This window comes from Notamacropus eugenii, chromosome 4 (genome assembly GCF_028372415.1).
Source record: "Notamacropus eugenii isolate mMacEug1 chromosome 4, mMacEug1.pri_v2, whole genome shotgun sequence".
NCBI lineage: Eukaryota > Metazoa > Chordata > Mammalia > Diprotodontia > Macropodidae > Notamacropus > Notamacropus eugenii.
This window is the reverse complement of record NC_092875.1, coordinates 361,535,267-361,557,667: the sequence shown is the minus strand read 5'-3', so window position 1 is coordinate 361,557,667 and position 22,401 is coordinate 361,535,267. Positions and strand designations below refer to the sequence as shown.

General features: G+C 34.9%; 1 protein-coding gene across 4 annotated transcripts in view; it reads left to right on the top strand.

Moving 5' to 3' along the window:
- The first annotated feature begins 12,217 nt into the window (after positions 1-12,217).
- The window catches only part of CTNND2 (catenin delta 2), a 1,167,955-nt gene continuing 1,157,771 nt past the window's right edge, over positions 12,218-22,401 (top strand). For 3 of the 4 annotated variants that reach the window (XM_072605431.1, XM_072605432.1, XM_072605429.1), the window contains exons 1-2: positions 12,218-12,307; positions 13,326-13,503. In XM_072605431.1, coding sequence (XP_072461532.1) covers positions 13,467-13,503 — 37 coding nt within the window. In that variant the 5' untranslated portion in view covers positions 12,218-12,307; positions 13,326-13,466. Of the gene's footprint in view, positions 12,308-13,248; positions 13,504-22,401 lie in introns of those variants that run through there. The other variant, XM_072605430.1, reaches the window with a different exon arrangement.

Sequence of the window (22,401 nt, the reverse complement as noted above, 5' to 3'; positions counted from 1 at the left end):
TGTGAGTGTGTCTTTCTGTTTCAAGTGTGTCATGTCTCTGATAAGCAACATATGTTGGATTCTGGTTTTGAATTCATTCTTCTGCTTCTGTTTTATGCATGAGCTCATCTCATTCAAACAGTTATATATATTTCCCTCATCTCATTTTCTTCTCTTTCTTCTCTCTCTCTGTTTTTGTCTCTCTTCTCTAGTCTATTTTGCTTCTGACCATTGCCTCCCTTAATTTGCCCTCTTTTTTATGATCCCCCTTCCCATTCTTTTATATCTTGCCTTTCTTATTTTCCTATTGGGTAAGTTACATTTTTATACACAACTGAACATGTATATCTCTACATATGAACACACACATATATGTATATGTGTTCATGCATATATAAGCATATGTATATGTGTATATATACATATATATATATAATATATTCTTCCCTTTTGAACCAATTCCAATGAAAGAGAGGTTCAAGTATTCCTTGCCACCCACTCATTTTCCTCTTCACTATAAAAGGTCTTCCTTGTATACCTATTTAATGTTAGAAATTTTTCCCCATCCTTCCGCTACCTTTCCCCTTCTCTGGGTGCATTCATCTTATCTCTTATTTTTTGAGAACATTCTAACATAATAGATTTACATCCATGCCTTTTGTCTGTGTAAACTCAACAGCCCCAATAATAACAAAGCTCTGCAAAATTACATGTATCATCTTCCAGATAGGAATGTAAACACTTTTAACTTTATTATGTCTCTTATTATTAATCTTTCCTGCTTAATTTCTTATGCTTCTCTTGTGTTTGAATGTCAGTTTTTGGTCTATTCATCAGGAATGCTTGAATATCTTCTATTTCATTAAAATATCCATTTTTACTCTGAAGAATTATACTTAGTTTTGCTGGGTAGTTTATTTTTGCTTATAATTTTAGCTCCTTTAATTTTTGAAACATCATATTCCAAGTCCTCTTATTCTTTTAAAACATAGCTGCTAACACTTGTGTGATCCTGACTGTTGTTCCATGATATCTGAATTGTTTCTTTTGGGGTATGTAAAGTAATTTCCCTTTGAACTGGGAGCTCTGGAATTTGGCTCTAACATTTCAAGGAGTTTTAATTTGGGGATATCTTTCATGAATTGATTGGTTGGATTCTTTTAATTTCTATTTTACCCTTAGCAACAAAGATATTGGGATAATTTTCCTTGATAATTTTTTTTTATTATGATGTGTAGGCTCTTTCTTTGATTATGGCTTTCAGATAGTCCAATAATTATTAAATTATCTATTATCTATGTCACTTGTTCTTATGATGAGATATTTCATTTTTAAAAATTCTTTCAGCTTTGTTTTTTTTTTGTTTGTGTCTTGATGTTTTATGGAGTCATCAGATTTCACTTTTTTAATTCTAATTTTTAAGGATTTCTTTTTGTTCATTGAATTTTTGTGTCTCTTTTAGCATTAGCCCAATTCTGTTTTTCAAAATGTTATTTTCTTCAGCATTTTTATGTTTCTTTTTCCAAGGTGTTAATTATCTTCTCATAATTTTCTTTTATTGCTCATTTCTTTTCCCAATTTTTCTTCTAAAATTCTTATCTCTTTATTTAAATATTCCAGGAATTCTTTTTGGACTCGGATTTAATTAGCGTTTTTCTTTGAGGATTTATTTGTAGCTCTTTTCACTTTGTTGCAGTCTTCTGAGTTTATGTCTTGGTTTTGTCTGCTATAATAACAAATTTCTAAGTTTATATTGTTTTTGTTTGTTTGTTTGCTCATTTTTTCCAGGCTAACTCAACTTTGAACTTAATGTTAAAATTCGGCTCTACTCTTCTTGGGATGATGACACAACTCTACAAAACTACAGGGTTTTTTTGTGCTACTGCTTTCAGAGCTAGTTCTGGGGCTCTGCAAGTTCTGGTCTTTCCATGGTGCTGTGATCTTGGAGATATATCCCCTGTATCCACAAATGCTAGTGCCTATCTTTTCCTTGGATCTGTTACCAAGGTCCCTGTTCCCCTGTGACAGGCCATGAGCATTTCTCTATTCCCTGGAACTATGACCCAGAACTGTGTATGGGCAACAGAGTTGCCAATAAGGACTAGCTATACCCAGTATCAGCAAAGAGTCTGACTGGTTGTCCATTCATGTACTGACAAATGACAAATTCTATATCACAAATACAAACACCAAAATATACTGTCAAATTCAACCAATTAACCATAGTTAAACTGGACTATCATCAAAGATGAGTAGTTGGTTGGTCATTACATTAATCTGTATAAACTTAAAAACAACACTTTTAATTAATGTTACATTACCAAATACTCATAGTACCCAAAGTCTACGGAACAAAAAACTTTCAAAATATAAAAAAACTATTGGAAAAAATAAAGGAAAATCATATGGTGATATGATTAGGTAATAGCTTCAATATTCTGTCTTCTATTAGAACTTCACTGACTATGTTTTCATTCTGCCTCCAAAAGGTGAGTGTACATCCTAATATGTTTATTCTGTTATAAGAAAAGTAGCTAATTCATTCATCTATGCAATAGTCCTTTGATCATCCTGTGCTAAGTAGAATAATTTGTGCTAAGATCATTTGAAAAAGAAAAAAATGACATGATAACAATACAAATAATGATAACACATATAAGAAAAAATAAAATAGTCTGAGAATAGTGAGGGCAAATAGGTTTATATGCTATCACCACTTGAAACTATCCTGATGATGTTTATCATTAAAGACAGTGGAATAAATGTTCTTTTGTGTTCTGGTACCAAAGAAATGAAAGATGCATAGGGACATGACAGAAATATTAATGTCTCACATTCACAAACCATTTTAGTAGCAATGGTGATCAAATCATGAGTGCCCATGAAAGGGACTGAAGATATGGTTACTTTCATAATGCCTGTTTGCACCAGATTAAAATTGTAAATGGATCTCATCAGCTATAAGAAAGTTCTCCAAATTGATTTTTCTTAACGTTACCCTTTTGTAATGGTAATTTAAATGAGAAGATCTTTCCCATTCACTAATAGACCCATTTGACCTGGCACATGGCAGCCTAAATTACATACAGGAGTAGAGCTTGCTGAATAGGTAGAATAGGAAGGGTGGAGCACAACTGGGAGGAAGTTGGTGAGAGCAGTTAGGGGCAAAGGAGATAGGATACAGGCAGGCACAGCTAATCTTGTGACTGCTTGTTTGTGGGAAGGCCCCAGCAGAGGGAAGACTTGGGAATGGCATTGTCCCTTGCAGTGATAATGTATATTGATTTCTTGGTTACTATGATATTTTTGGCCATCTAGTGTTGAGACTTGGCTTTCTGATAACTGAATAAATGTTTTTCTTCTGCGTTCTATAAGGAGAGTCTGTTATACTTTGTGATTCAGAACTACTCTGGCACATTCATAGTCACCCTTGATGCTGTGAATATTGCCTTCTTGATACACATTTGTTCCAAGTCATATAACAACATCTTATCAATAAAGAATGTTTATGACAAATGTCACCACTATCACTAGAAATAATAATATCATTATATTTGGATAACATAAAAGATAAAATTGCAGAATTATCAGATCTGAAAACATAAAGTTGAAAAACATGAAGTCATTGAAAATCTTCACTTATTGTGAACTTCATCAGTTATACCCTATAATGAAAGAGATGATAAGAACAGCATATATTCTGTATAACAATATCTCAAAAAATAATAACATCCACCTGCTCTTCAATCAATGAACTATTAAACTTTAAAGATAATAGCTGATTGTAATTTGTCCTCAGATTATTTCTTCTTGAATCCATAAAAAGAGATGAGAAGAATTAGCTAATTACAATTAACAATAGTAGTAGCAGCTGACATTTATATAGCACTTTTTAAAATATATTAGATTATTTGATCTTTACAACATTTCTGTTATATAGATTATATCATTATCTTCATTTTATAGATGAAGAAATCAAGGGTTAAAGAGATTAATTAACTAGCCAGGGTTACAAATCTAGTAAATCTGTGAAGTGAGATTCAAAGCCCATTTCCCTTCTCTACATTTTACCTTTTTATACCAGTAGCAGTCATTCTCTATCCCAACCTTGCATTTATATATAAGTTGGCCACAAATGTGTCCTCCTACATCAGATGTATCAGTAAGCTTTTGACTCAAAAAACCATTCACGCCACTGCCCTGACCATACACTACTACCTGGAAACATTGGAAGTCACCCAAATCTATTTACAAACCACACTGGAAGATAGCAAGGCCTTCTAGAAATTCATTACTACTAGCAGTGCCTTAAACAATATTTAGCAGATGATGACTAGGTTTGGTACCTATCCTAGAACCCCATTCTTTGTCAACTTTCCAAGAGTTGGAGAAATTTAAAATAATATGTCTCATAAGTCCAGAGGCCTTTTGGTATAAATTCTCAGCCACAATGTAGATTTACAGGATCCTCTGAAAGTCACCGCTCTGGGAGGCAAATTAAGAGTCCTAGCCTCTGTATCTTCCCCCACTGGTATCTGAGCACCATTAGGAACTATTTAGTGAGAATAATCCCAGATTTCTAGTATCAAAAGAATCAGTATGGTACAGTGAAATGAAAAAAAGGAATAACAATCGGGCTTCAGAAGATTGGGTTGAGTCTAGCCAAGTCATTTTTCCTCACCGAGCCTCACTTCCCTTATCTATAAGATAAGGAGGTTGTATTAAATGATCTCTAATATTCCTTCTAGTTCTGAAAATCCTACAAGTTTAAGAATTCTAACAGATTACAATACCAGTAACATTCATTGTCCTAAATTGGTACAAGCTTTCCATTACTAATCTTCCTACATAGCCTGGGAAAATCCCTTGAGAAAAAGGGACACTGTCTTGGGGCCACCATCCTGCTCCACAGATACAGAAGACTGAGGAGGTATTAGCTGGCCAGATAGAATCCATGTAGAAGAAAAGGCACACCTGGAACTGGATTCTATACACGAAAATTGGACATCGATAGCAGCACCAGATCCTGATTTCTGAACCAAACTGAAAGTTTCCTAATTCCTCCTTATATTTAAGGTTAGATTTAGCTTATAGTTTCCTTCTCCCTTAACTAGGATATCCAGTTTAGTTCTCTGAGTCCTACTGAAGTGACATTCCCTGCTCAAGGATTTTATCAGCACCAGCTCCAAATGCATCACTTTTCAGATGAAGTACAAAATACTCTGTTCCACATCCCCTACCAGAAGATGCAAAACTTTCATTTTGCCATGACCCTTAGAAAAGTTTGTCATCTGAATTGTTCTTTGCTATGGTAAACATAATTTTATTTCCCCCAAAATCATGATATCGATGAATTTTTTAAAAAGTATTTTTAGAAGTTTGGCAATTAAAATCTATGCTTCCAAATATGGAAAATGAAGTCATCTGAAATGATTCATTCCTTAACAATCTGAGACAAATGAGGTATGCAATATATGACACAAATAAACCATAATCTAGTTGAGAAAAAATAAAAATCTAATAGAAAATGTAGTTAATAAAATTGTATTACATATTATAATTATATATGGGCAATAGCATGCTTAATTTAAATATAGATATAATTAAAGAATCAAGGAATATGTTTCTAAATTTTCAGTACAAAGGAAGATCATGTTGGGCAAGAGACATAAGCCCACATGACACAGTTTCTGACTTTAGAAGATACCCTCAATGCATATTTCTTAAATGAATGAATGATTCAATGAAGTTTTCTTTGGTTGTATAATATTGGATTGGACCTAAAGTAAAAATAGAATATGAATAGGCAAGGGAAAAATAAAAGATATTCCAAGATGAGAGAAAACACAATGAGTAAAAGCATGACAGTGTAAGGATAAGTAAAAAAAAAAAAAAAAAAAGAAAGAAACAAACGAACACCATAATTGACTAACACTATTAATTTGGGGAAGAATAAAAATAGCTATGAATAGGTGGAGTTGGATCCAGTTGAGGGAAAACTTCAATATGCTTGAATTTTTTTGTCCATGGTAAAAAATCAATATCAGCAAGTCATTCATTAATATACTTCATGCCAAATAATTATAGACTTTTCTTTAATTTGCCATGTTGATAATACAATTGTTCAGCCTGCAGACTACCATGATTTTAAGGTAGAAATTTAAATGAATCCAAGTCTAAGGAAAGGAGATGTTGGATTTTGGAAGCCTATCTTAGGGAAAGGGCAAAATAAGGAGAGAATGGGAAGAATAAGGAATGGAGTTTTATGGATTTTTTTTTTTTTAACGTAAAACCATGGATTGAATATAACAGTTTAAATGGCATGGACAAAAGAATAAAAATCACAGGCAATAGATTTTTGAAACATGGTATGGTGCAATGGAAACATGGAAAATATTTGGGAAATTAATATAAAACCTGGATTTCAGACTCTTTTCCTTCCAGAATGACTTGGGCAAATCATTTGACTTTTCTGAACTTATTTTCTTATCTTTTAAATAGAATAAATATTTGTTTTTGCTCAGTTGTTTTCAGTCATGTTCAAATATCTATAACTGTATTTGGGATTTATTTAACAAAGATACTAGAGTAGTTTGCCCTTTCTTTCTCCAGCTCATTTTACATATGAGGAAACAGAGGCAATATGGATTAAGTGATTTGCCCAGAGTCACCTAGCTACTAAGTGCCTGAGTCCATATTTGAACTCCAGAACATGAGTCTTCCTGACTCCAACCCTGGCACTCTATCCATCACACCACCTAACCTCTTGATAATAATATGCCCTCTCTTACTTATAAAGTTATCGTCATGTTGAGCAAAGTGAGATAATGTATGTGAAATTGGTGAATAAATATTCGAATTTAAGGCGATGCTGCTGCTGCTGCTGCTTCTGCTGAAAACGACTATGATGCCCAATTTGTGAACTGTGTACACCAAATTATTTTGAGGAAAGATTTTGAATAAAATAGAACAACCACTTATTTGAATGAACTCAACTGTTTGTAAGTGGCTTGTATATTTAGATACAATTTAAATTACACTGCATCAATCAATCAAAAGTTAGTCATTTGGATTTTTGATCTGTATGACACTAAGTGACTTACAGGAATGTTTCAAACAAAGAAATTAATATAGCCCTAAAGATCACATTAAGGTATTGTATGAAAAGGAGTAGTTTTCCAGGACCTATTCCCCTTCCCCTCATCCCTCTCAATCTATCCAGTTTCTCTCATTTATCTTTACCTCAGAGCAGCAAACCCCTACAAAGACTCATGACTTTCATTTCAATTTAGCGAAGATTTATTGCCACTTTCTGTCTGCAACACATTATAGAGAAGCAAGAGGTAGTGCCTGCCCTCAAAGGAGATTATAGTCTAATGTATTCCAATAAGAATAAATCATGACAGTTTATTACTTTATAAAGTATAATAGATTTAAAATGATAGACTGATTACCAAATTGCACTTAAGATTTATCTTGATACCCTTTAGTGAATAGCATATTTGGTCAAAGTAAAGTCAATTTCTTTCAAAAGTTGTCATAGAATAAACTAATTTCTGTTTATAATATTTTTTATTTATTTTGTAAAAATTCCTGAGTACATTAAATATTTTAAATTCATTTAAAAAGAATTTGAGTTCCATATTCTCTCCCTCTCTCCTGCCTCTCACAACAATTTCAACATAGAGGAAATTTATAGTGATGATATTTATAGAAGAGTTGCACAAGAGAGTAGGAAGGCTTGATTTTAAATTCCATTTTTGTCCCTTATTAGCAATATAATCGTGGGTAAGTCACTCAGTTTTTTTCTGACCATTAGTTTCTTGTCTCTATTCTTGCTTCTATTTTATTAGAGATGGAAGGGGGCAGAGCTACAACTTAAGCTGACATAACTGGGGTTTTGCTCTGGGACTGCAACATAGGGGAGGGGATAGTGAGAGGAGATGGAAAATGTCCTTCCTGAGGTGGGAAAGTATTTGTTCTTCCCATGGTAGGAAGAACTATACACTTCATGATATCCACTGCTCTTTATAATCCTGCTTCCTCACTGAACTTTTTCTCAGAGACCCATCACCATGATGCCCCTCTCCTCAGGCCCACCTTCCCTCCCAAACCCTACAAAGACATAGGAAGGATTCTTTGGGTGTGTACATCATCTTCTCTTCTATTGTAATTGTACCCATGATCAAGTCATCCTTTGTTTCAGTGCTCCCACTGCACTGAAGCAACCCACTCCCAAGTAGTTTTGTTCCAGCTACAAGGATTTCTAGTTATGATTCCAAAAGGCACTTGAGAAATTATCCTTACTTGGAATAGAAGAGTCAGTGCATATGAAAGTATCGAATTTACTTGCATTTATCAGCACATGCATAAAGAATATGATTTATGATCATTTGCCAAGACATCTCCCCCAAAGGAGACTTTTCAATACATCAAAGACCTACCGTTTCATAGGCATGGGTACTCCTTCCACTAAAGCATATGGAAACACCTTTAGATATTAGTAGAGAGCATTCAAGTGTTTTATGGCTAAAAAATTTCATCAACCAGTAGCCAGCCTAGTAAGGAACTGCTCCAAAAACAGACAGCCTTTCTTAGGTCCTGTATTTGAAGCTTTTTCAGTTTGGTCAGACCTCCCTTAGAGGTTTTGCAATTCAGACCTAGACTTGAACAACCCCAAGCTCAGAGCATCACAGCATAATGAGGCAGCTGAGTAAGACTTTATTGGAGAGAAAAAGTTGGTTAAATTTGAAAAGTTCCCTCATGTTTCATTAACTATCTAAACATTAGGCTTACATATTGTTGTCTATAAACCACCTGTCTTACCATATATTTTCAGAGATGACAATGTATCTATAATCACAATGCATATTGAAAATGGGCTTTAAGAGACAGTGCTTAAACATGATGAAGATCTATATAAGTATCAGGTATTATTTGTCCTATTTATTTCTCCAAAAATAAATTATGCTTCTTTTTAAAAGTATATAAAGTCATTTTTTATTATTTTTAATGCCATCTTATAGCTGCATAATATTTTAAAGCATATTCCATAGATTGTCTCATTATACTTTGAATAATAAAATGCTACTCTTTCCCAAAATATAGTAAACATTAATGTAAAAAGCAGAATGAATTTAAACATTGAAAGTTAATTTTAAACATCAAAAGGTGTTCATTCATACACTTTTTCTTAAATGTTATTTATATTCCATTTATTACATAAAACTTCACCAATACAGATAAGAGAAAGAAAAATAAATGTGCTATTGTGCTTTTTAGCACTGAGTCATTGAGTCTTAAAGGTGAGATGCTAAGAATTCTTTTGTCTCTAGCAAAGATTAGATATATTTTTAAATGTTAGTTAAAAATATGAAATACAGTATATATTTCTTAGATGAACCAATCATCACCAAGCAAAAGGTGGCAGCAGTGAGTCATGCTGCAATCTCATATTACATGTAATTATTACTATTATTGAAGTTTCTGTGTTTTTTTCATAGTTTACTAAATATAAATTACATTTTGTTAAATTGAGCAATCTTTAAATGTTGCATAATGAAATGGCCATAACAAATAAAAACAACAATTTTGGAACATTAATTTTCCTTTTCTTAAAAATGCCTCACCCACATTTTTATGAAGCTCTACTGATATCGCCTATGGGCACTTTCCAAGCATCTCAATAAGTAAAAATGACTTGTTCCTTGCTACATTTCAACAATAATATAAATCATTGTTAGGAAGGTTCCAAGAATTTAGCTCTTGATAAGTTGAGAAGAAAAATAAATCTCCTCTGTAAATATGGAGTATTCCTTTAGTGTATAGTTTTACTGTTATCACAGATATAAATTTTAAAATAATTTGACCTACTAAGTTAAGTATATAAATTATTTTCTCTCTCTAAAGGGTTTTCAAGTTAAAAATAACAGAACAAGAGAGGCAGCATGTCACAATGGAGTGAGAGATGACTTTAAAATTCAAGTCCTCCCTTTCACACATACTAAGTTACCCTGGGCAAGTCACAGTGCCCCAGGAAAGTTTTTAAGACTGACATTGACAGGGCAGTTTACAATCACTATCGAATAATGGGTTTCTCATACCAAAGAAATCATATCTGTTCTTAAAGGGAAAAAATGATCTCCACGAATAGGAACAAATATCTTTTAATTTCCAGCAAATGTAGCATTAGTTATTATAAATAAATATCAATGTAACATTTTAAATATAGTGCTATTTACCTTTTGGTACCAAAATTCTTATACTTTTTATATCTTTATACATTTTTCATGAGTTCTGAGCATTTAAGTATCACCTAATGTGTACCATCAAAATGGCATTATGATAATATATTCCACCACAATTGTTTCAGTATAAAAACAACTTAAGAACTGGAAGTCTTAATAAATATCCTTCTGATTTTGGAATCTTTATGCTCACATTCCCCTCTATATGTACTTCATTTATGAATGTTTATGATTTTTTTCCATTTTCATTGCTTCACCTTCAGTTCTACTAGCGAACCTTATTAATCAATTTATTTAATATTTCTGAATGCTATTTCTCTTATGGATTCCCATGTGCTTGTATTTTTATATTCTTAAAACCACAATTCATTTAAAGAAGCATCTATTAAGGTGCCTACTTGGCACAGACTACTATGTGCCAGGGGAGAAGTAAAGCCCAGAGGAGACACTGTCCCTTCATTCATGGAGTCCAGTCTAGAAAAGAAACATATGCAGATAATTATATCAGCTAATTAAGTGCCATGGTTAGAACTCAGAACTTTTAGTCAAGGAGATCTAGTTTCAAATTAGGATTTAAATGCTTATTAGCTTTGGCTGGACAAATCATTTCATCACTCTCTGCCTCAATTCAGAGGCAAAGAGAATCTGCAAAATGGCGATAATTATCACACCTATCTTACAGGTTTTGTGTCAAATATGTTAACATATGCAAAGTTCCATCAAACCTTAAGGTGTTATACTAGACATAATTGATAGTATCATACTATAAAATCTGTGACAGGTAAATTACTGAGGCACATTCAAAGCCTTATGTGAAGATTGGCAAAGTCCTGATAAGCGACATCAGGGAAAGTTGGAAAGAAGTGGTAGCATTCATCAGGCAGCTAGGTAGAGCAGTGAATATAAACCTAGATTTGGTAACAAGAACACCTGAGTTCAAATACTGCCTGAGATACTTCCTACTTACTACTTATATGGGTCCTAACATTAATAACTCCTAACTCCCAGGATGGCCAAGATTAAATGAGATAACATATGTAAAACTGGATATTAATTAATTGATACTATTAATAAAGATCAGTTAAAAATTCAGATTCTCAATCAAAGAATCTGTCTAAACCTCTCATTTTCAAGATGAATAAACTGAAACAGAGAGATATTATACTGTTCCAAGGTCATGTAGCTAGTTAGCTGCAGAGCTGGGACTAACTTCTAGGTTAAATTTTTTTTCAGGCTTTCAACTTGTATCAGAAAAATGAGCCTGATTTTAAATTAGGGCCAGATTCCTATTAGCAAGGGTGGAGACTAAGGGGAATCCTAGGAACCTGATGAACTCTAGCATCTTTTCTTATTTTCTCAAGAATAGTATCTTAAGGAGGGTGATAATCAGAACTTCAAGGTAGTCAGGGATCAGGTGTGATACACACAGGTTGCACAATTACAGGAAACATTTGCCCTTGTAACTGAGCACGTCTCTTGCAGACCTCTAAAGCCTTGCAGGTGCAGTAGAAACCTGTTATGAGTTATATTATTATACAGATGAGGATATATCACAGATTAACTCATGTCCCCTGAAACATGGCAACTTCTTGTCATTGCCCTGACATATGAAGACAACATGTAATATGTGTGCTTTGTGTAATGATGCTGAGAATATATTTTTAAAAGATGGCATTAAATTTCAATAAAAAGAGTATACCTTTATGGGTTGCCTCAGCAATAGGGAAGAGGCAGGGAAATAGGCATGGCAAATATGAGGTGTGGGATAGTAATCAAGTCAGGAAAAAAGAGAAAGTGATGTAAAGAGGAAGAATATAAAGTGGGAACTGAAAACAAAATTCTAACCATTTGTTCGTTAGATATTTGAGAGAGAGAGAGAGAGAGAGAGAGAGAGAGAGAGAGAGAGAGAGAGAGAGCACTATTACCCAAGGCAACCTATTCAAGTTCCTGTCAGGACAGGTTCATTTATTGCCCAGGCACCGCAGATGCACAGTAGAATGATTTCACTGAAGGAGAAAGTCACAAAGAGCCTGAGGAAGAGATCAGAGTTGGACTAGCACTCTGGAGAAGACATCAAACAGGTATTTATTTATACCTCTCATGGTTTAGAACTACAATCATTGGAGAGGTTTGGGGAATAATGTCCACCTCGAAATCCTGTCATGTCTGTCCTAGCCGAACTCCCCTCTTCCGTGTCTCCCGTCCCCCATTCCCATGACTATTCATGAAATTTTCCTTCTTTGTTTCCAGGCTGTTTGACATCTGCTTAAAAAAAAGCCTCCAGCAGAGCGTAAGGGAATAACTTGTTTTTGAGGGAGTAAACTGTAATAAACGGGAAAAATACTTTCCCAACGTTTCTTTCTAGCTTTCTTGGGGGCCCAAGTGTTTCCATCATTCTCAAGTTCTGGTTCGATGTTCCATCAGATGCTTTTCCTGTCTCCCAACTCACGGCCTCCTCCCCTTGCTGCTGCTGCTGCTGCTGCTGCTGCTGCTGCTAAAACCAGAAGTGGAATATACACATTCAAGTGCCTCTCTCTCTCGTTTTTCTAGCAGTTGCACTGGGCATGCTCGGCAGCTAGAGCAGGCTTCCCTTGCAAGGAGGACGTTTTCCCACTAACTGGGCTCCAGAGCCTGGAGCTGAGGTATAGGTGCAGGTTGAGGCTGGGGCGGCTGCTGCTGCTCCGGAGCAGCCTCGCCCCTCGGCGGCAGCACAGGTGGCGGCGGCGGCGGCGGCTGCGCTGAGCTGCGGAGGGAGGGCAGCTGCTCTCCGGAGCAGCCCAGACGCAGCATCAGTAGGCGCGCGCTTGAACGGAGAAGGCAGAGAGAGCAGAGGCAGCTGTGTCTTTACTGGGTCTACTCCAGCTACATCCAGCGGCGGATGTGCGGGAGGAGGAGGAGAAGGCGGAGGCAGCAGCAGAAGGGATAGATATCGGCGGTGGCACCACGGCGGCTGCACTACAGCGCCGCTGCTGCGCTTGCTGTAAGAGCCCCGGATAAGAGGCAGGAGGCACCGACAGTGGTGGAGGAAGCCAAGGGACAAGAGATTAGTAAGCTGGAAAGCAGCCTTCTCCTTACCGCTTTTTTCTCTTCCCTGCCCAGCATCACTTGTCCCGGAGCCACGCACAGACAACAAAAGCGAAAGATGCTGCAGTTGGGCAAGGTCAGGACCTTGCACTGAAGCCTGGAGGCGGCGCACACACCTTTCCCTGGAATTGAGGATTTGTCTATTTTGGTGGGTGCATGTTTGGGAGAAAGCAGACAGGCTCAACGCCTTTTGGTGAGTGCATTTGCTGGGCTAGCAGTGCCAGGATTATTCTCCTCCTTATTGGTGGCGGGGGTTGTTCCTCCGGCTCTGAGCTATCTGTCGACGGCGGATGCTCAATGTTGCTTTCCGTTGGGAGGACCACAATTGCCCTGGTTCCTCTCTCGGAAGACAGCTCTGTCTGGTGGTGGATACCGAGTTGATGCCTTTCTTGGCGAGGTAACAAAGTAGCTTCTCGTCTCCCTCCCCCTCCCATCTACAATACGTTATCCGGAGGCATATATAGGGCATCACCAACAATACTGCTTCCTAACATCCTGCAATAATCTACTCCTCGCATTAATGACGTCCTGAATATACGAGAGAATAGAAGGGTGGGGGTGGGGTGGGTCACACTTCCCTCTAGTCTTTAAGCTCTGATTTTCAATGTCATTGCGATGTTTGGGTGGAACAAAATGGGAATACTTACTCATATATATCCATGTCCCTTTCTTCATCTTCTGGTTCCCCCCCCCCCCCCCCATACTGAAAGTCCCTATGATCTATATTTAGCAGGCTCAGCTCGAGCCTTTTTGGAGCAATCCACAAGGTTTAGAGTCTTGGGCGCGCTGACAATGGGTAGAGAGGCTTTTGAAACAGATGTCTGAAGCACACATCTCTGGAAAGCTTTTTGTGTGTGTCTGTGTGATATGCAATGTGATATTTGGCTAATCTATAATTAATGGCTGAAAGCAAAGATGCTTTTCTTTTTTTTCCTTACCTTCCTCTTATTCTGATGTGTAATGTGTTTGCATCGATTGTTTCTCAGCAGGCTCAAGTCACTATAGAGTGAATTAAGTCACTACAGAGGTGGTGCAGCCTATATGGTTTTTGTGGTAGCAAGTAGACTTCTACGGGGTTTGTTTGTTTGTTTATCAAGAATTGCCCATGAAACTGACAAGTTTGGCGTTACACGATAATGCTAGGGTTGCGAAGCCTATAGAAACACACAGAATAAAAGGAGTATGGTTATTCTTACATATTTTCCTTCCTCCTTGTGTTTGAGTTGTAACAACGTGATTAGCCTTGGCTCAGAAAGGATGGTTTTACTAATGTAAAAAAAAAAAAAATAAGAATAGATTGATAGGCCTTACTGAGACCAGTAACTGTTAACTTTTATAAACCGTGTGACTAATATTAAGAGCACTTTACATTTTCTTCTCTGACTTTAATGAAATCAGAGAGGTACTAGAATCTATGCCCTGAAGTTATTTTATTTTACATGCCCAGAAATTACATGTGACAGTGTTGTTGTACTTGTTAAAAGTGTTAACGATATTATATGTCTATATGTTTTTAAAAAGCAATTTGAGCTGCAATCTTCAAATAGCATTATATGAAATCTCTTCTGTTTGATTACAGATGACTTTGTGAATTATAGCATTTTGAATTATTTGGGGGGAAGAGTATAACAATCTACAAACTTAGAATCCACTTTGACATCAATTAGGATTCCTTTGTTGATACATAAAACATTAGCTTGGAAAAATAGTGTCTCTAAAATATCTTTTCTTACATGCAGAACTCATTGTTAATATTCCTTGCAAAGCTATTCAGTGCTATCCTTTTTGGTTTGTGGGTTTGAACAAGGCTTTAGGGCTTGAATGAATCTGAGTATATTAGCAGTTTTATTTTTAACTATGGGAGGTCTGTGATCATAGTAGTAAAACTTAACACTTTTTAAAAGATTCAGTTCAAAGTCTTGGTTAACTGTTTAGATGATCTTTTTCTATTTTACGTTAGTTATATCTTATATTATTCACATTTATAAACCTTGTTAGAAAATGGCATTCAGCTTTTCCCCCCAAGGTGTTTAATGTAAAATGTCATCTTATAAGAAGACAAGAGATGCAATAAACAGGTGCACTGGGAGTTTTGTCCTTTTAGAGGCTATTCTCATAGTTTTTAATGATTCCATGAGAAGACTGCTTAGTGCCCTTGTATGCACAGACAAAGCAGCTGATAGGCAGGGGAAGGGGATAAAAACATGTATTCCTTAGTGTGACTTACATGTCCTGTTACAGAGTGCAAAGTTAAGATACTGATTTGAGTGGTCAGTGGTTAGCTCCTCTATTTGAAGTTAGTATTCTAATAAAACCATGGCGCAGCCTCTTTAAATTTAGCTTTAAAAGATCGTGTGTGTGTGTGTGTGTATGTGTGTGTGTAATGTCCCCTGTTTTTCTTAGAGCATTGAACTTTCAAACTATAGGATTTTAGCTTAACTTCACTAGTTCTCTTAAAAATTAAGCTTATCATAAAGTTGCACTTAATTTAAATGTAGAAACTTAAATGTGGATGTTCCACAGAATTTCTTCCTCAGTGTGTGTAGTTAAGTAGTTTTCTTAGATTGACAATTTCTTCAGGTTCACAAAATAATAAAAAAAAGAGTTTGGTTTTATTAAAATAAAAGAAGCTACTTTTATTCATCTTCAGTCTTAGCATGTAAGTTTTGTTTTTAACATGCTGTAGAACTATAAAGTAACTAGAGAGTGAATTTCAGGTTCATTGTAAAGGACATGTAATGATTTTCGTGTAAGTTTCCTCTTTCTGTTTGTTTTGTCATCAGCATTTTGCAATGAAGTTTCACAGGATTTTTTTTTCTTCTGTCTAAAATGAGGAAATAACTGTGTGGTGCAAAGAACACTAAACTAAGAGTCTAAGAGAACTGGGTTCTAATCTAGGCTCTAGAACTTAACTAGTTGAGTGACTGTGGGCAAAATGTTTAATCTTTTTTGAGGTTCAGTTTCTTCATCTGGAAAATGGGGACAAAAATACCTGAATATTTTAATTTATACTGTTACTCTGGGGAAGGTGTGTTGTACCTCTTAAAGTGCCAGCTAAATGTGTTATCGCTGATGTGAACTTAATTTCATCACAATTGTTAAATATATGCTTAAAATTAAACAGTATCAAATCTAGTATGGTCTGGCTTGGCATAAAGATCAAGGTTTATGTGTAGTAACACTGGGCAAAAAGATATAGCTGCTTGAAAAAAATCCTTTCAATTTTGAAACAAATATATCAAATATTCTTACACTTATAGTCTTTAATAAATGTAGAAAATATTAGTACAAGGGCAATATAATGCCTTGGTATGAACATTTTTCTATCTAAGCATTGATTCCTTTTACGATTTTTGGAATGTTTGGTAGATCCCATGATATACTGCTAGCGATATCCTTCTGTAAGTGAGATTCAAATGCTCCCAAATTTTCAGTTAGTATTTTTAGTGGAATAACACCTCTCTGTATGACTATGAATAAATCCTGAGAATGTCCATTTGTGGCAAAGGCATTGTCTTGCATTATAGCTACAACAGAATAATGAGAAAAACAGTAAGCTGATGTTTAAAGTCTAGCCCATTTCTGGATCATCTCTTTAAAAAATAAAGTGTCTTAGCACCACGCTCTTTATTTTGAAGTACTTGTGAAGATTCATCTGTAGTTCCGAGTGAAAAGTTAATTTGAGTGGTAACAGTTCATGATGCTAGTTGCTAGTTTCAAGTTTATCTGACTGTATGCCAAACTAACAGCTTTTTATATTAATGTAAAATATTAAACATGTCATAGATAAATAGTTTCTCTGACATTCTCTGCCAATCCAGCCTACTGATTAATAATCTGCCTGTTTTGGTTTAGCGAATCCAATTACAGTTATAAACAGTAGCTCCAGCACAGGGGGAAAATATCACAGAAATGTTGTATCACACTGTGTTTTCACGCTTTTCATTTCTAACTGTATGACTAGTCACTGGTTTGTGGGCATCATCAGGAATGATTTTGATGTCACACCCCAAATATTGTATCACTTAATCACAAATCAAGTGCTTAGACTTCCTACTCTATAGTGAGCAGAGAATAAACTATGGCTAATCATTAATATTCCACTTGTTGCAAACTAATTGATGCCAAATGGAATTAACTTCTTCAAATAAAGCTCAAATAAGTGCAATAGAGTTTTTCACAAGATTAGTATCTTAGCCATATGTTCATCTATCCCTCAGTAAAGTGATTTTGTACTCGTTTAATTCATTACAGTGATGAATTAAGCATATAGTAGGTTTTATACATATATATCTACGTATACACACATATACATACATAGTGCATAGAGAGAGAGATCTGTTGCTAAAAACGTCAGCACAAACACCTTATGTATTTTAAATATTATTTTTCCATTGATTTTCAATAGGAAATCTAAAATGTGTTCTTACAGAAAAAAAGCCCTGCCTTAAGAGCAACATTGGATCCAGTCAGCCTTTTAAATATTACATAGTTAAATGTAGAATGCCCATTCTTTCAGAGTATAATGTTCAAGGGGCCTAAATAAAAGGATTAAAATTGAATATTCCAAAAGCTGTAATAATTTTTGCATGAGTCAATGTAGGGGGTAGGAGGATACATTGCCTTGAATCACTGTATTAATTGCTTGGGTTTGATTCTCATGTGTTTACTTTTACACTTATTTTAAATATGTTAAATCTTCAAGTGCTGTAGTATGATATTGGTGAATTAAAGTGGCTAGTACTTTTTAAGTGATTTCTATTGATTCTTATCTGTATACTAATAGGTAATTATAACAACAAGGGAACAAGGGAGATTTTTATTTTCCAGTTTCTAAAGCTTATTGGTTTTGAAAGGGGATGGATCAAGTGGTTCAAAAATATCTGTGCAGGTTGAAGTCCTAGGTCAGAGTCTTCTAACAGTGTGAAGTTGGTTTTTTTTCTGTTTGTTCGTTTTTTCCTCCTATCCCCTCCTATCCTAGAGGAAGGAGCTTGAAGAGGAGTACAGATTGATGATAATATTGGGATATTGCTTTATGTTTTCATTTCAGAAACTCTGAATTCATTAGCTTTAGGGAATATTTGGGTCAAGACATTTCAAAATATGTCATAACTCAAGTAAAATGCCAGATTTATTCCAGTTTTTCAAATTATCATGGGGAGAAATAGCCCTAATCCAAAGCAATGCCAATACTTTGAACTTGGTAGTTTTTGAAGAAAAAAATCACAAAATACTACATATTGATAAAATTCTTCTATCTCAAATAGAAGTGCTCTATATCACATGACCCTCTCTACAATGTTGCTTGTTTGGCTTTGTTGTGAATAAATTTTTTCCTTTTGAAATCCGTAAAGTGAGTGCTGCCTCCCTAACATAACTGTTAAAAGTTTCAACCTTTTTACAAAATCGTTACAATTCCTAGGTAGTGTCCAATAGTGAAAATATTTGTTGACCAGTATTAATGGATCTATAATGAGTAATCTTTCAAAAAGAATGTTCTACAGCACCTCTTTCCATGTAAATTATTCTGATTAAGAACTTAGTAGCTGCCAATTTAATAGCTATTCTTTGCAGGGTACTTCTGCCTTCCTAATTGTACTCCCCAACATCTCATCAGAGCAGCAGTTCTTCAGTATTGGAGACACTTAAGAAAGGAAGACAACCACTCATTCACTCAACAGTCAACAAGTATTCATTAAGTTAATACACAGCATGCACTGTTTAAGTGCTGAACCAGAGTGAAAGTATATAGGAACACATCCTTCAAAGTGAATGGGATTTTTTAAATTTATTTTAAGTTTTCAGCATTCATTTCCACAAAATTTTGAGTTCCAAATTTTCTCCCCATCTCTCCCCTTACCCCACCCCAAAACATGTTGCATTCTAATTGCCCCTTCCACCAATGTGCCCTCCCTTCTAACACCCTTTCCTTCCCTTATCCCCATCTTCTCTCTTCTCTTGTATGGCAAGATAAATTTCTATACCACATTACTTGTATTTCTTATTTCCCAATTGTACACAAAAACAATTCTCAACATTTGTTCCTAAAACTTTGAGTTCCAACTTCTCTTCCTTCCTCCCTCCCTCCCCATCCATCCCCACTGAGAAGGCAAGCAATTCAATATAGGCTATATATGTGTAGTTTTGCAAATGACTTCCATAATAGTCATTTTGTGTAAGACTATATTTCCCTCCATCCTATCCTGCCCCCCCCATTTCTTCTATTCTGTCTTTTGACCTTGTCCCTCCCCAAGAGTGTTTACTTCTAATTACTCCCTCCTCCCATTTGCCCTCCCCACCCTGCTTATCCCCTTCTCCCCTGGGACTTTTTCTAAGGGAATTCTTTTTTTCACTTTTCCATGTGTGTGCTTACAACATTTAGTTTACCAAGTAATTTTCTTTCAAGGAGTTTTAGTAAGGAAATAGGGACTCTAAATAGTTTCAAGTTTTCTGTAAATCCTACAGCTAGAACTGTGCTTTCTAGTCATGGACTTGTTATAATGAAATTCTACTACAATGAAAATGTTTGGCTTTCACTTGGAGTTTTTGTAACTTGGTTTGATCTATATATAACATTTATTTATTGATGACTAGCAGAACTATTTTGATTACATACTTTAAAATTGTTTTATTCAAGTATATATGCTGTCAAAGAAACTGAATATGAAGTTAAGGTCTCAGAGTAAATATTGTTATTATCTTTTTCATAAGATTATAGGATTTTTATAGTCCTGGAAGTTATCATAGAAACAATCTACTTCAGCCCTCTTATTGTACAGAAGAGTAAATTGAGGGCTTTCATGTTTGTGTTTTGCCTAAGATCGTACAAGTAGTCAGGGACTTGTTCCAGGCACAAGTCATGATAGATAATTATTACATGTTTGTTGATAGATAAGTAGAAGAGCTGGAATCAAAACCCAGATAATATTACTGTCAGTGATTTCTTTTTTTTTTTTCACTGATTGATTTAATGATACTTTCAGTAGTTTCATGAAGTATAAATATCAAATTTTCTAAAAAACGCTTTTTGATATTGTGTGTAACTTAATGGATTGTAAAATTTCATAGCTGATTATTAATAGTTGCCTGTTGGAAATATTGTATAATTCACTATCAAGCCTGGTCAAGTACTGGGATATTCTGGTGAATCCAATTTTTATTTTAATATACTGTGACTTTATGTCTTGCATGGCTTTCCAGTTTTCATGGGTGTACTTTTATACCTATTCAAATTCCTTCACTGAAAGTGTAAGGGACAAAATTTTATCCTTGATGCAAAGGGCATATTATGACCCTGAACCTTTGAAAGATTATTGTGCATTATTACAACATCACCTAAGGATCCAGTCAATCAGTATGGCCATGAATTATACAAGTATAATAGTACTTTACAAGTATTAAGGGGCATATACAGTTATAGATGGCAAAATGCAGGGTTATATGGCATGGCAAACACTTAACAGACTCCATTGCATCTTTTAGATGCTAAATAAATATTTTATGAATGATTCTATGATAAATAGTACTAAAATTCCTGCAAATCCCTAGATGTTTCCCCAGTTTCTGGTTCGAGTTGTAGAAGGCATAGTTTCTAATTTCTACTTAACATTTCTCTAATCAACTCTTGACTGCCTTGCTGCTAATCAGAATCTTTTATATATCTCAAAATGAGGAGGATAACCAGGATGGAAGAGTAAAATTCTTAATATGGAGAGTGAATTATCTGAGCTTGAAATAACACACACATACACGTACACACACACACACATACACACACACATGCATGCCTGTACACATGTGGTGTGTGTGTGTGTGTGTGTGTATAGTGTTAGGTATGACCTGTAATTTATTTCCTCTATCTCAATGCAGATAATTAGGGGTTGAGTTACATATATTAAGGTTTCATACTTAACAGAGTTTCATATTTGACAAATTCAAGTAAAAGAAAATATAACATTGGTATTTAAACATGTCTTTTTAAAAGTGACCTAAAACCTTCTCTCATCATGCCTGTGAATGACAACACTGAAAATAGGTACCTTGAAGTATTAAGTATTTTCTTTGACTTTTCAAATATCAATGTAACAAATCATTCCTTAACAATAATGTCACTAAAAATGTTTTCTATGAATAGCTATATCTAAATACTTAAATAATCCAAGTAAAGTGTCAAAATAAATCTCTCTTCCTCAACAAAATTCTATACAAAATCTCATCACCCTCAATTACAGAATATAGGGAGGTATATTCTACTTATAGGTTGAGCATCTAATTAATGGCCTAGGCTTTCAATGCTTTCAAATGTTTTGCCCAAGATCATTGAGTTAGTATTTATGTATGTTTCTGTGCATGTGTACTTGCTACATTTCCCACTAAATATTTCTAAACACCATATTTTCACATATCAACAAAACCAATCAATAAGAATATAGTAAGCACCTATGATATGACAGTTATGATGCCAACAGTATATTGAGTGCAAGTGAATTAAGTACACATAATACTGGGTAACTGTATTTAAAAACATAAGTAATTGCTGCACATTCTAATTTTGTAGATTAAAATGAAAACCTTGCCAAGTGGCTTACCATTATAATCTTTAAACTTGAAGATTTTGGTTATTTGGTTATTATTTGGTTATGCATAATATTGTCTTTAGAGAAAATTTCAGACTTTTTTCTCTTAGAACTAGTGAATACCCATTAATACTTGTATTTTAATGTAAAAATGAAATTGGTAGACTACCTCCAGAGAAATCCATAAAAGGAAATTAGCTCAAAGAGGAAGTGTATAAACTGATTACTAGTGAATTATATTCAGTATAGTAATTCTGTGGCAATTTATTATTTCCTATAGTGTGGCAACACTTAAAGTGAATCAATATAACTGTATCAATGTGTATACACCCTTAGTTTTAATGGCAGTGGTACTCCACATTTGGCTCCCAGAGAAGGTTTCATCATTTCATGTTTTGTGTTCCTGCTTAAAACTTTGCCTACCACTGTAAATAGTCTCATTAGCTAAAAGCACCCATTTTCCCATAAACTCCAACAAGCTAATAACAAATCTATGTAGCAAATTAATATTTTTC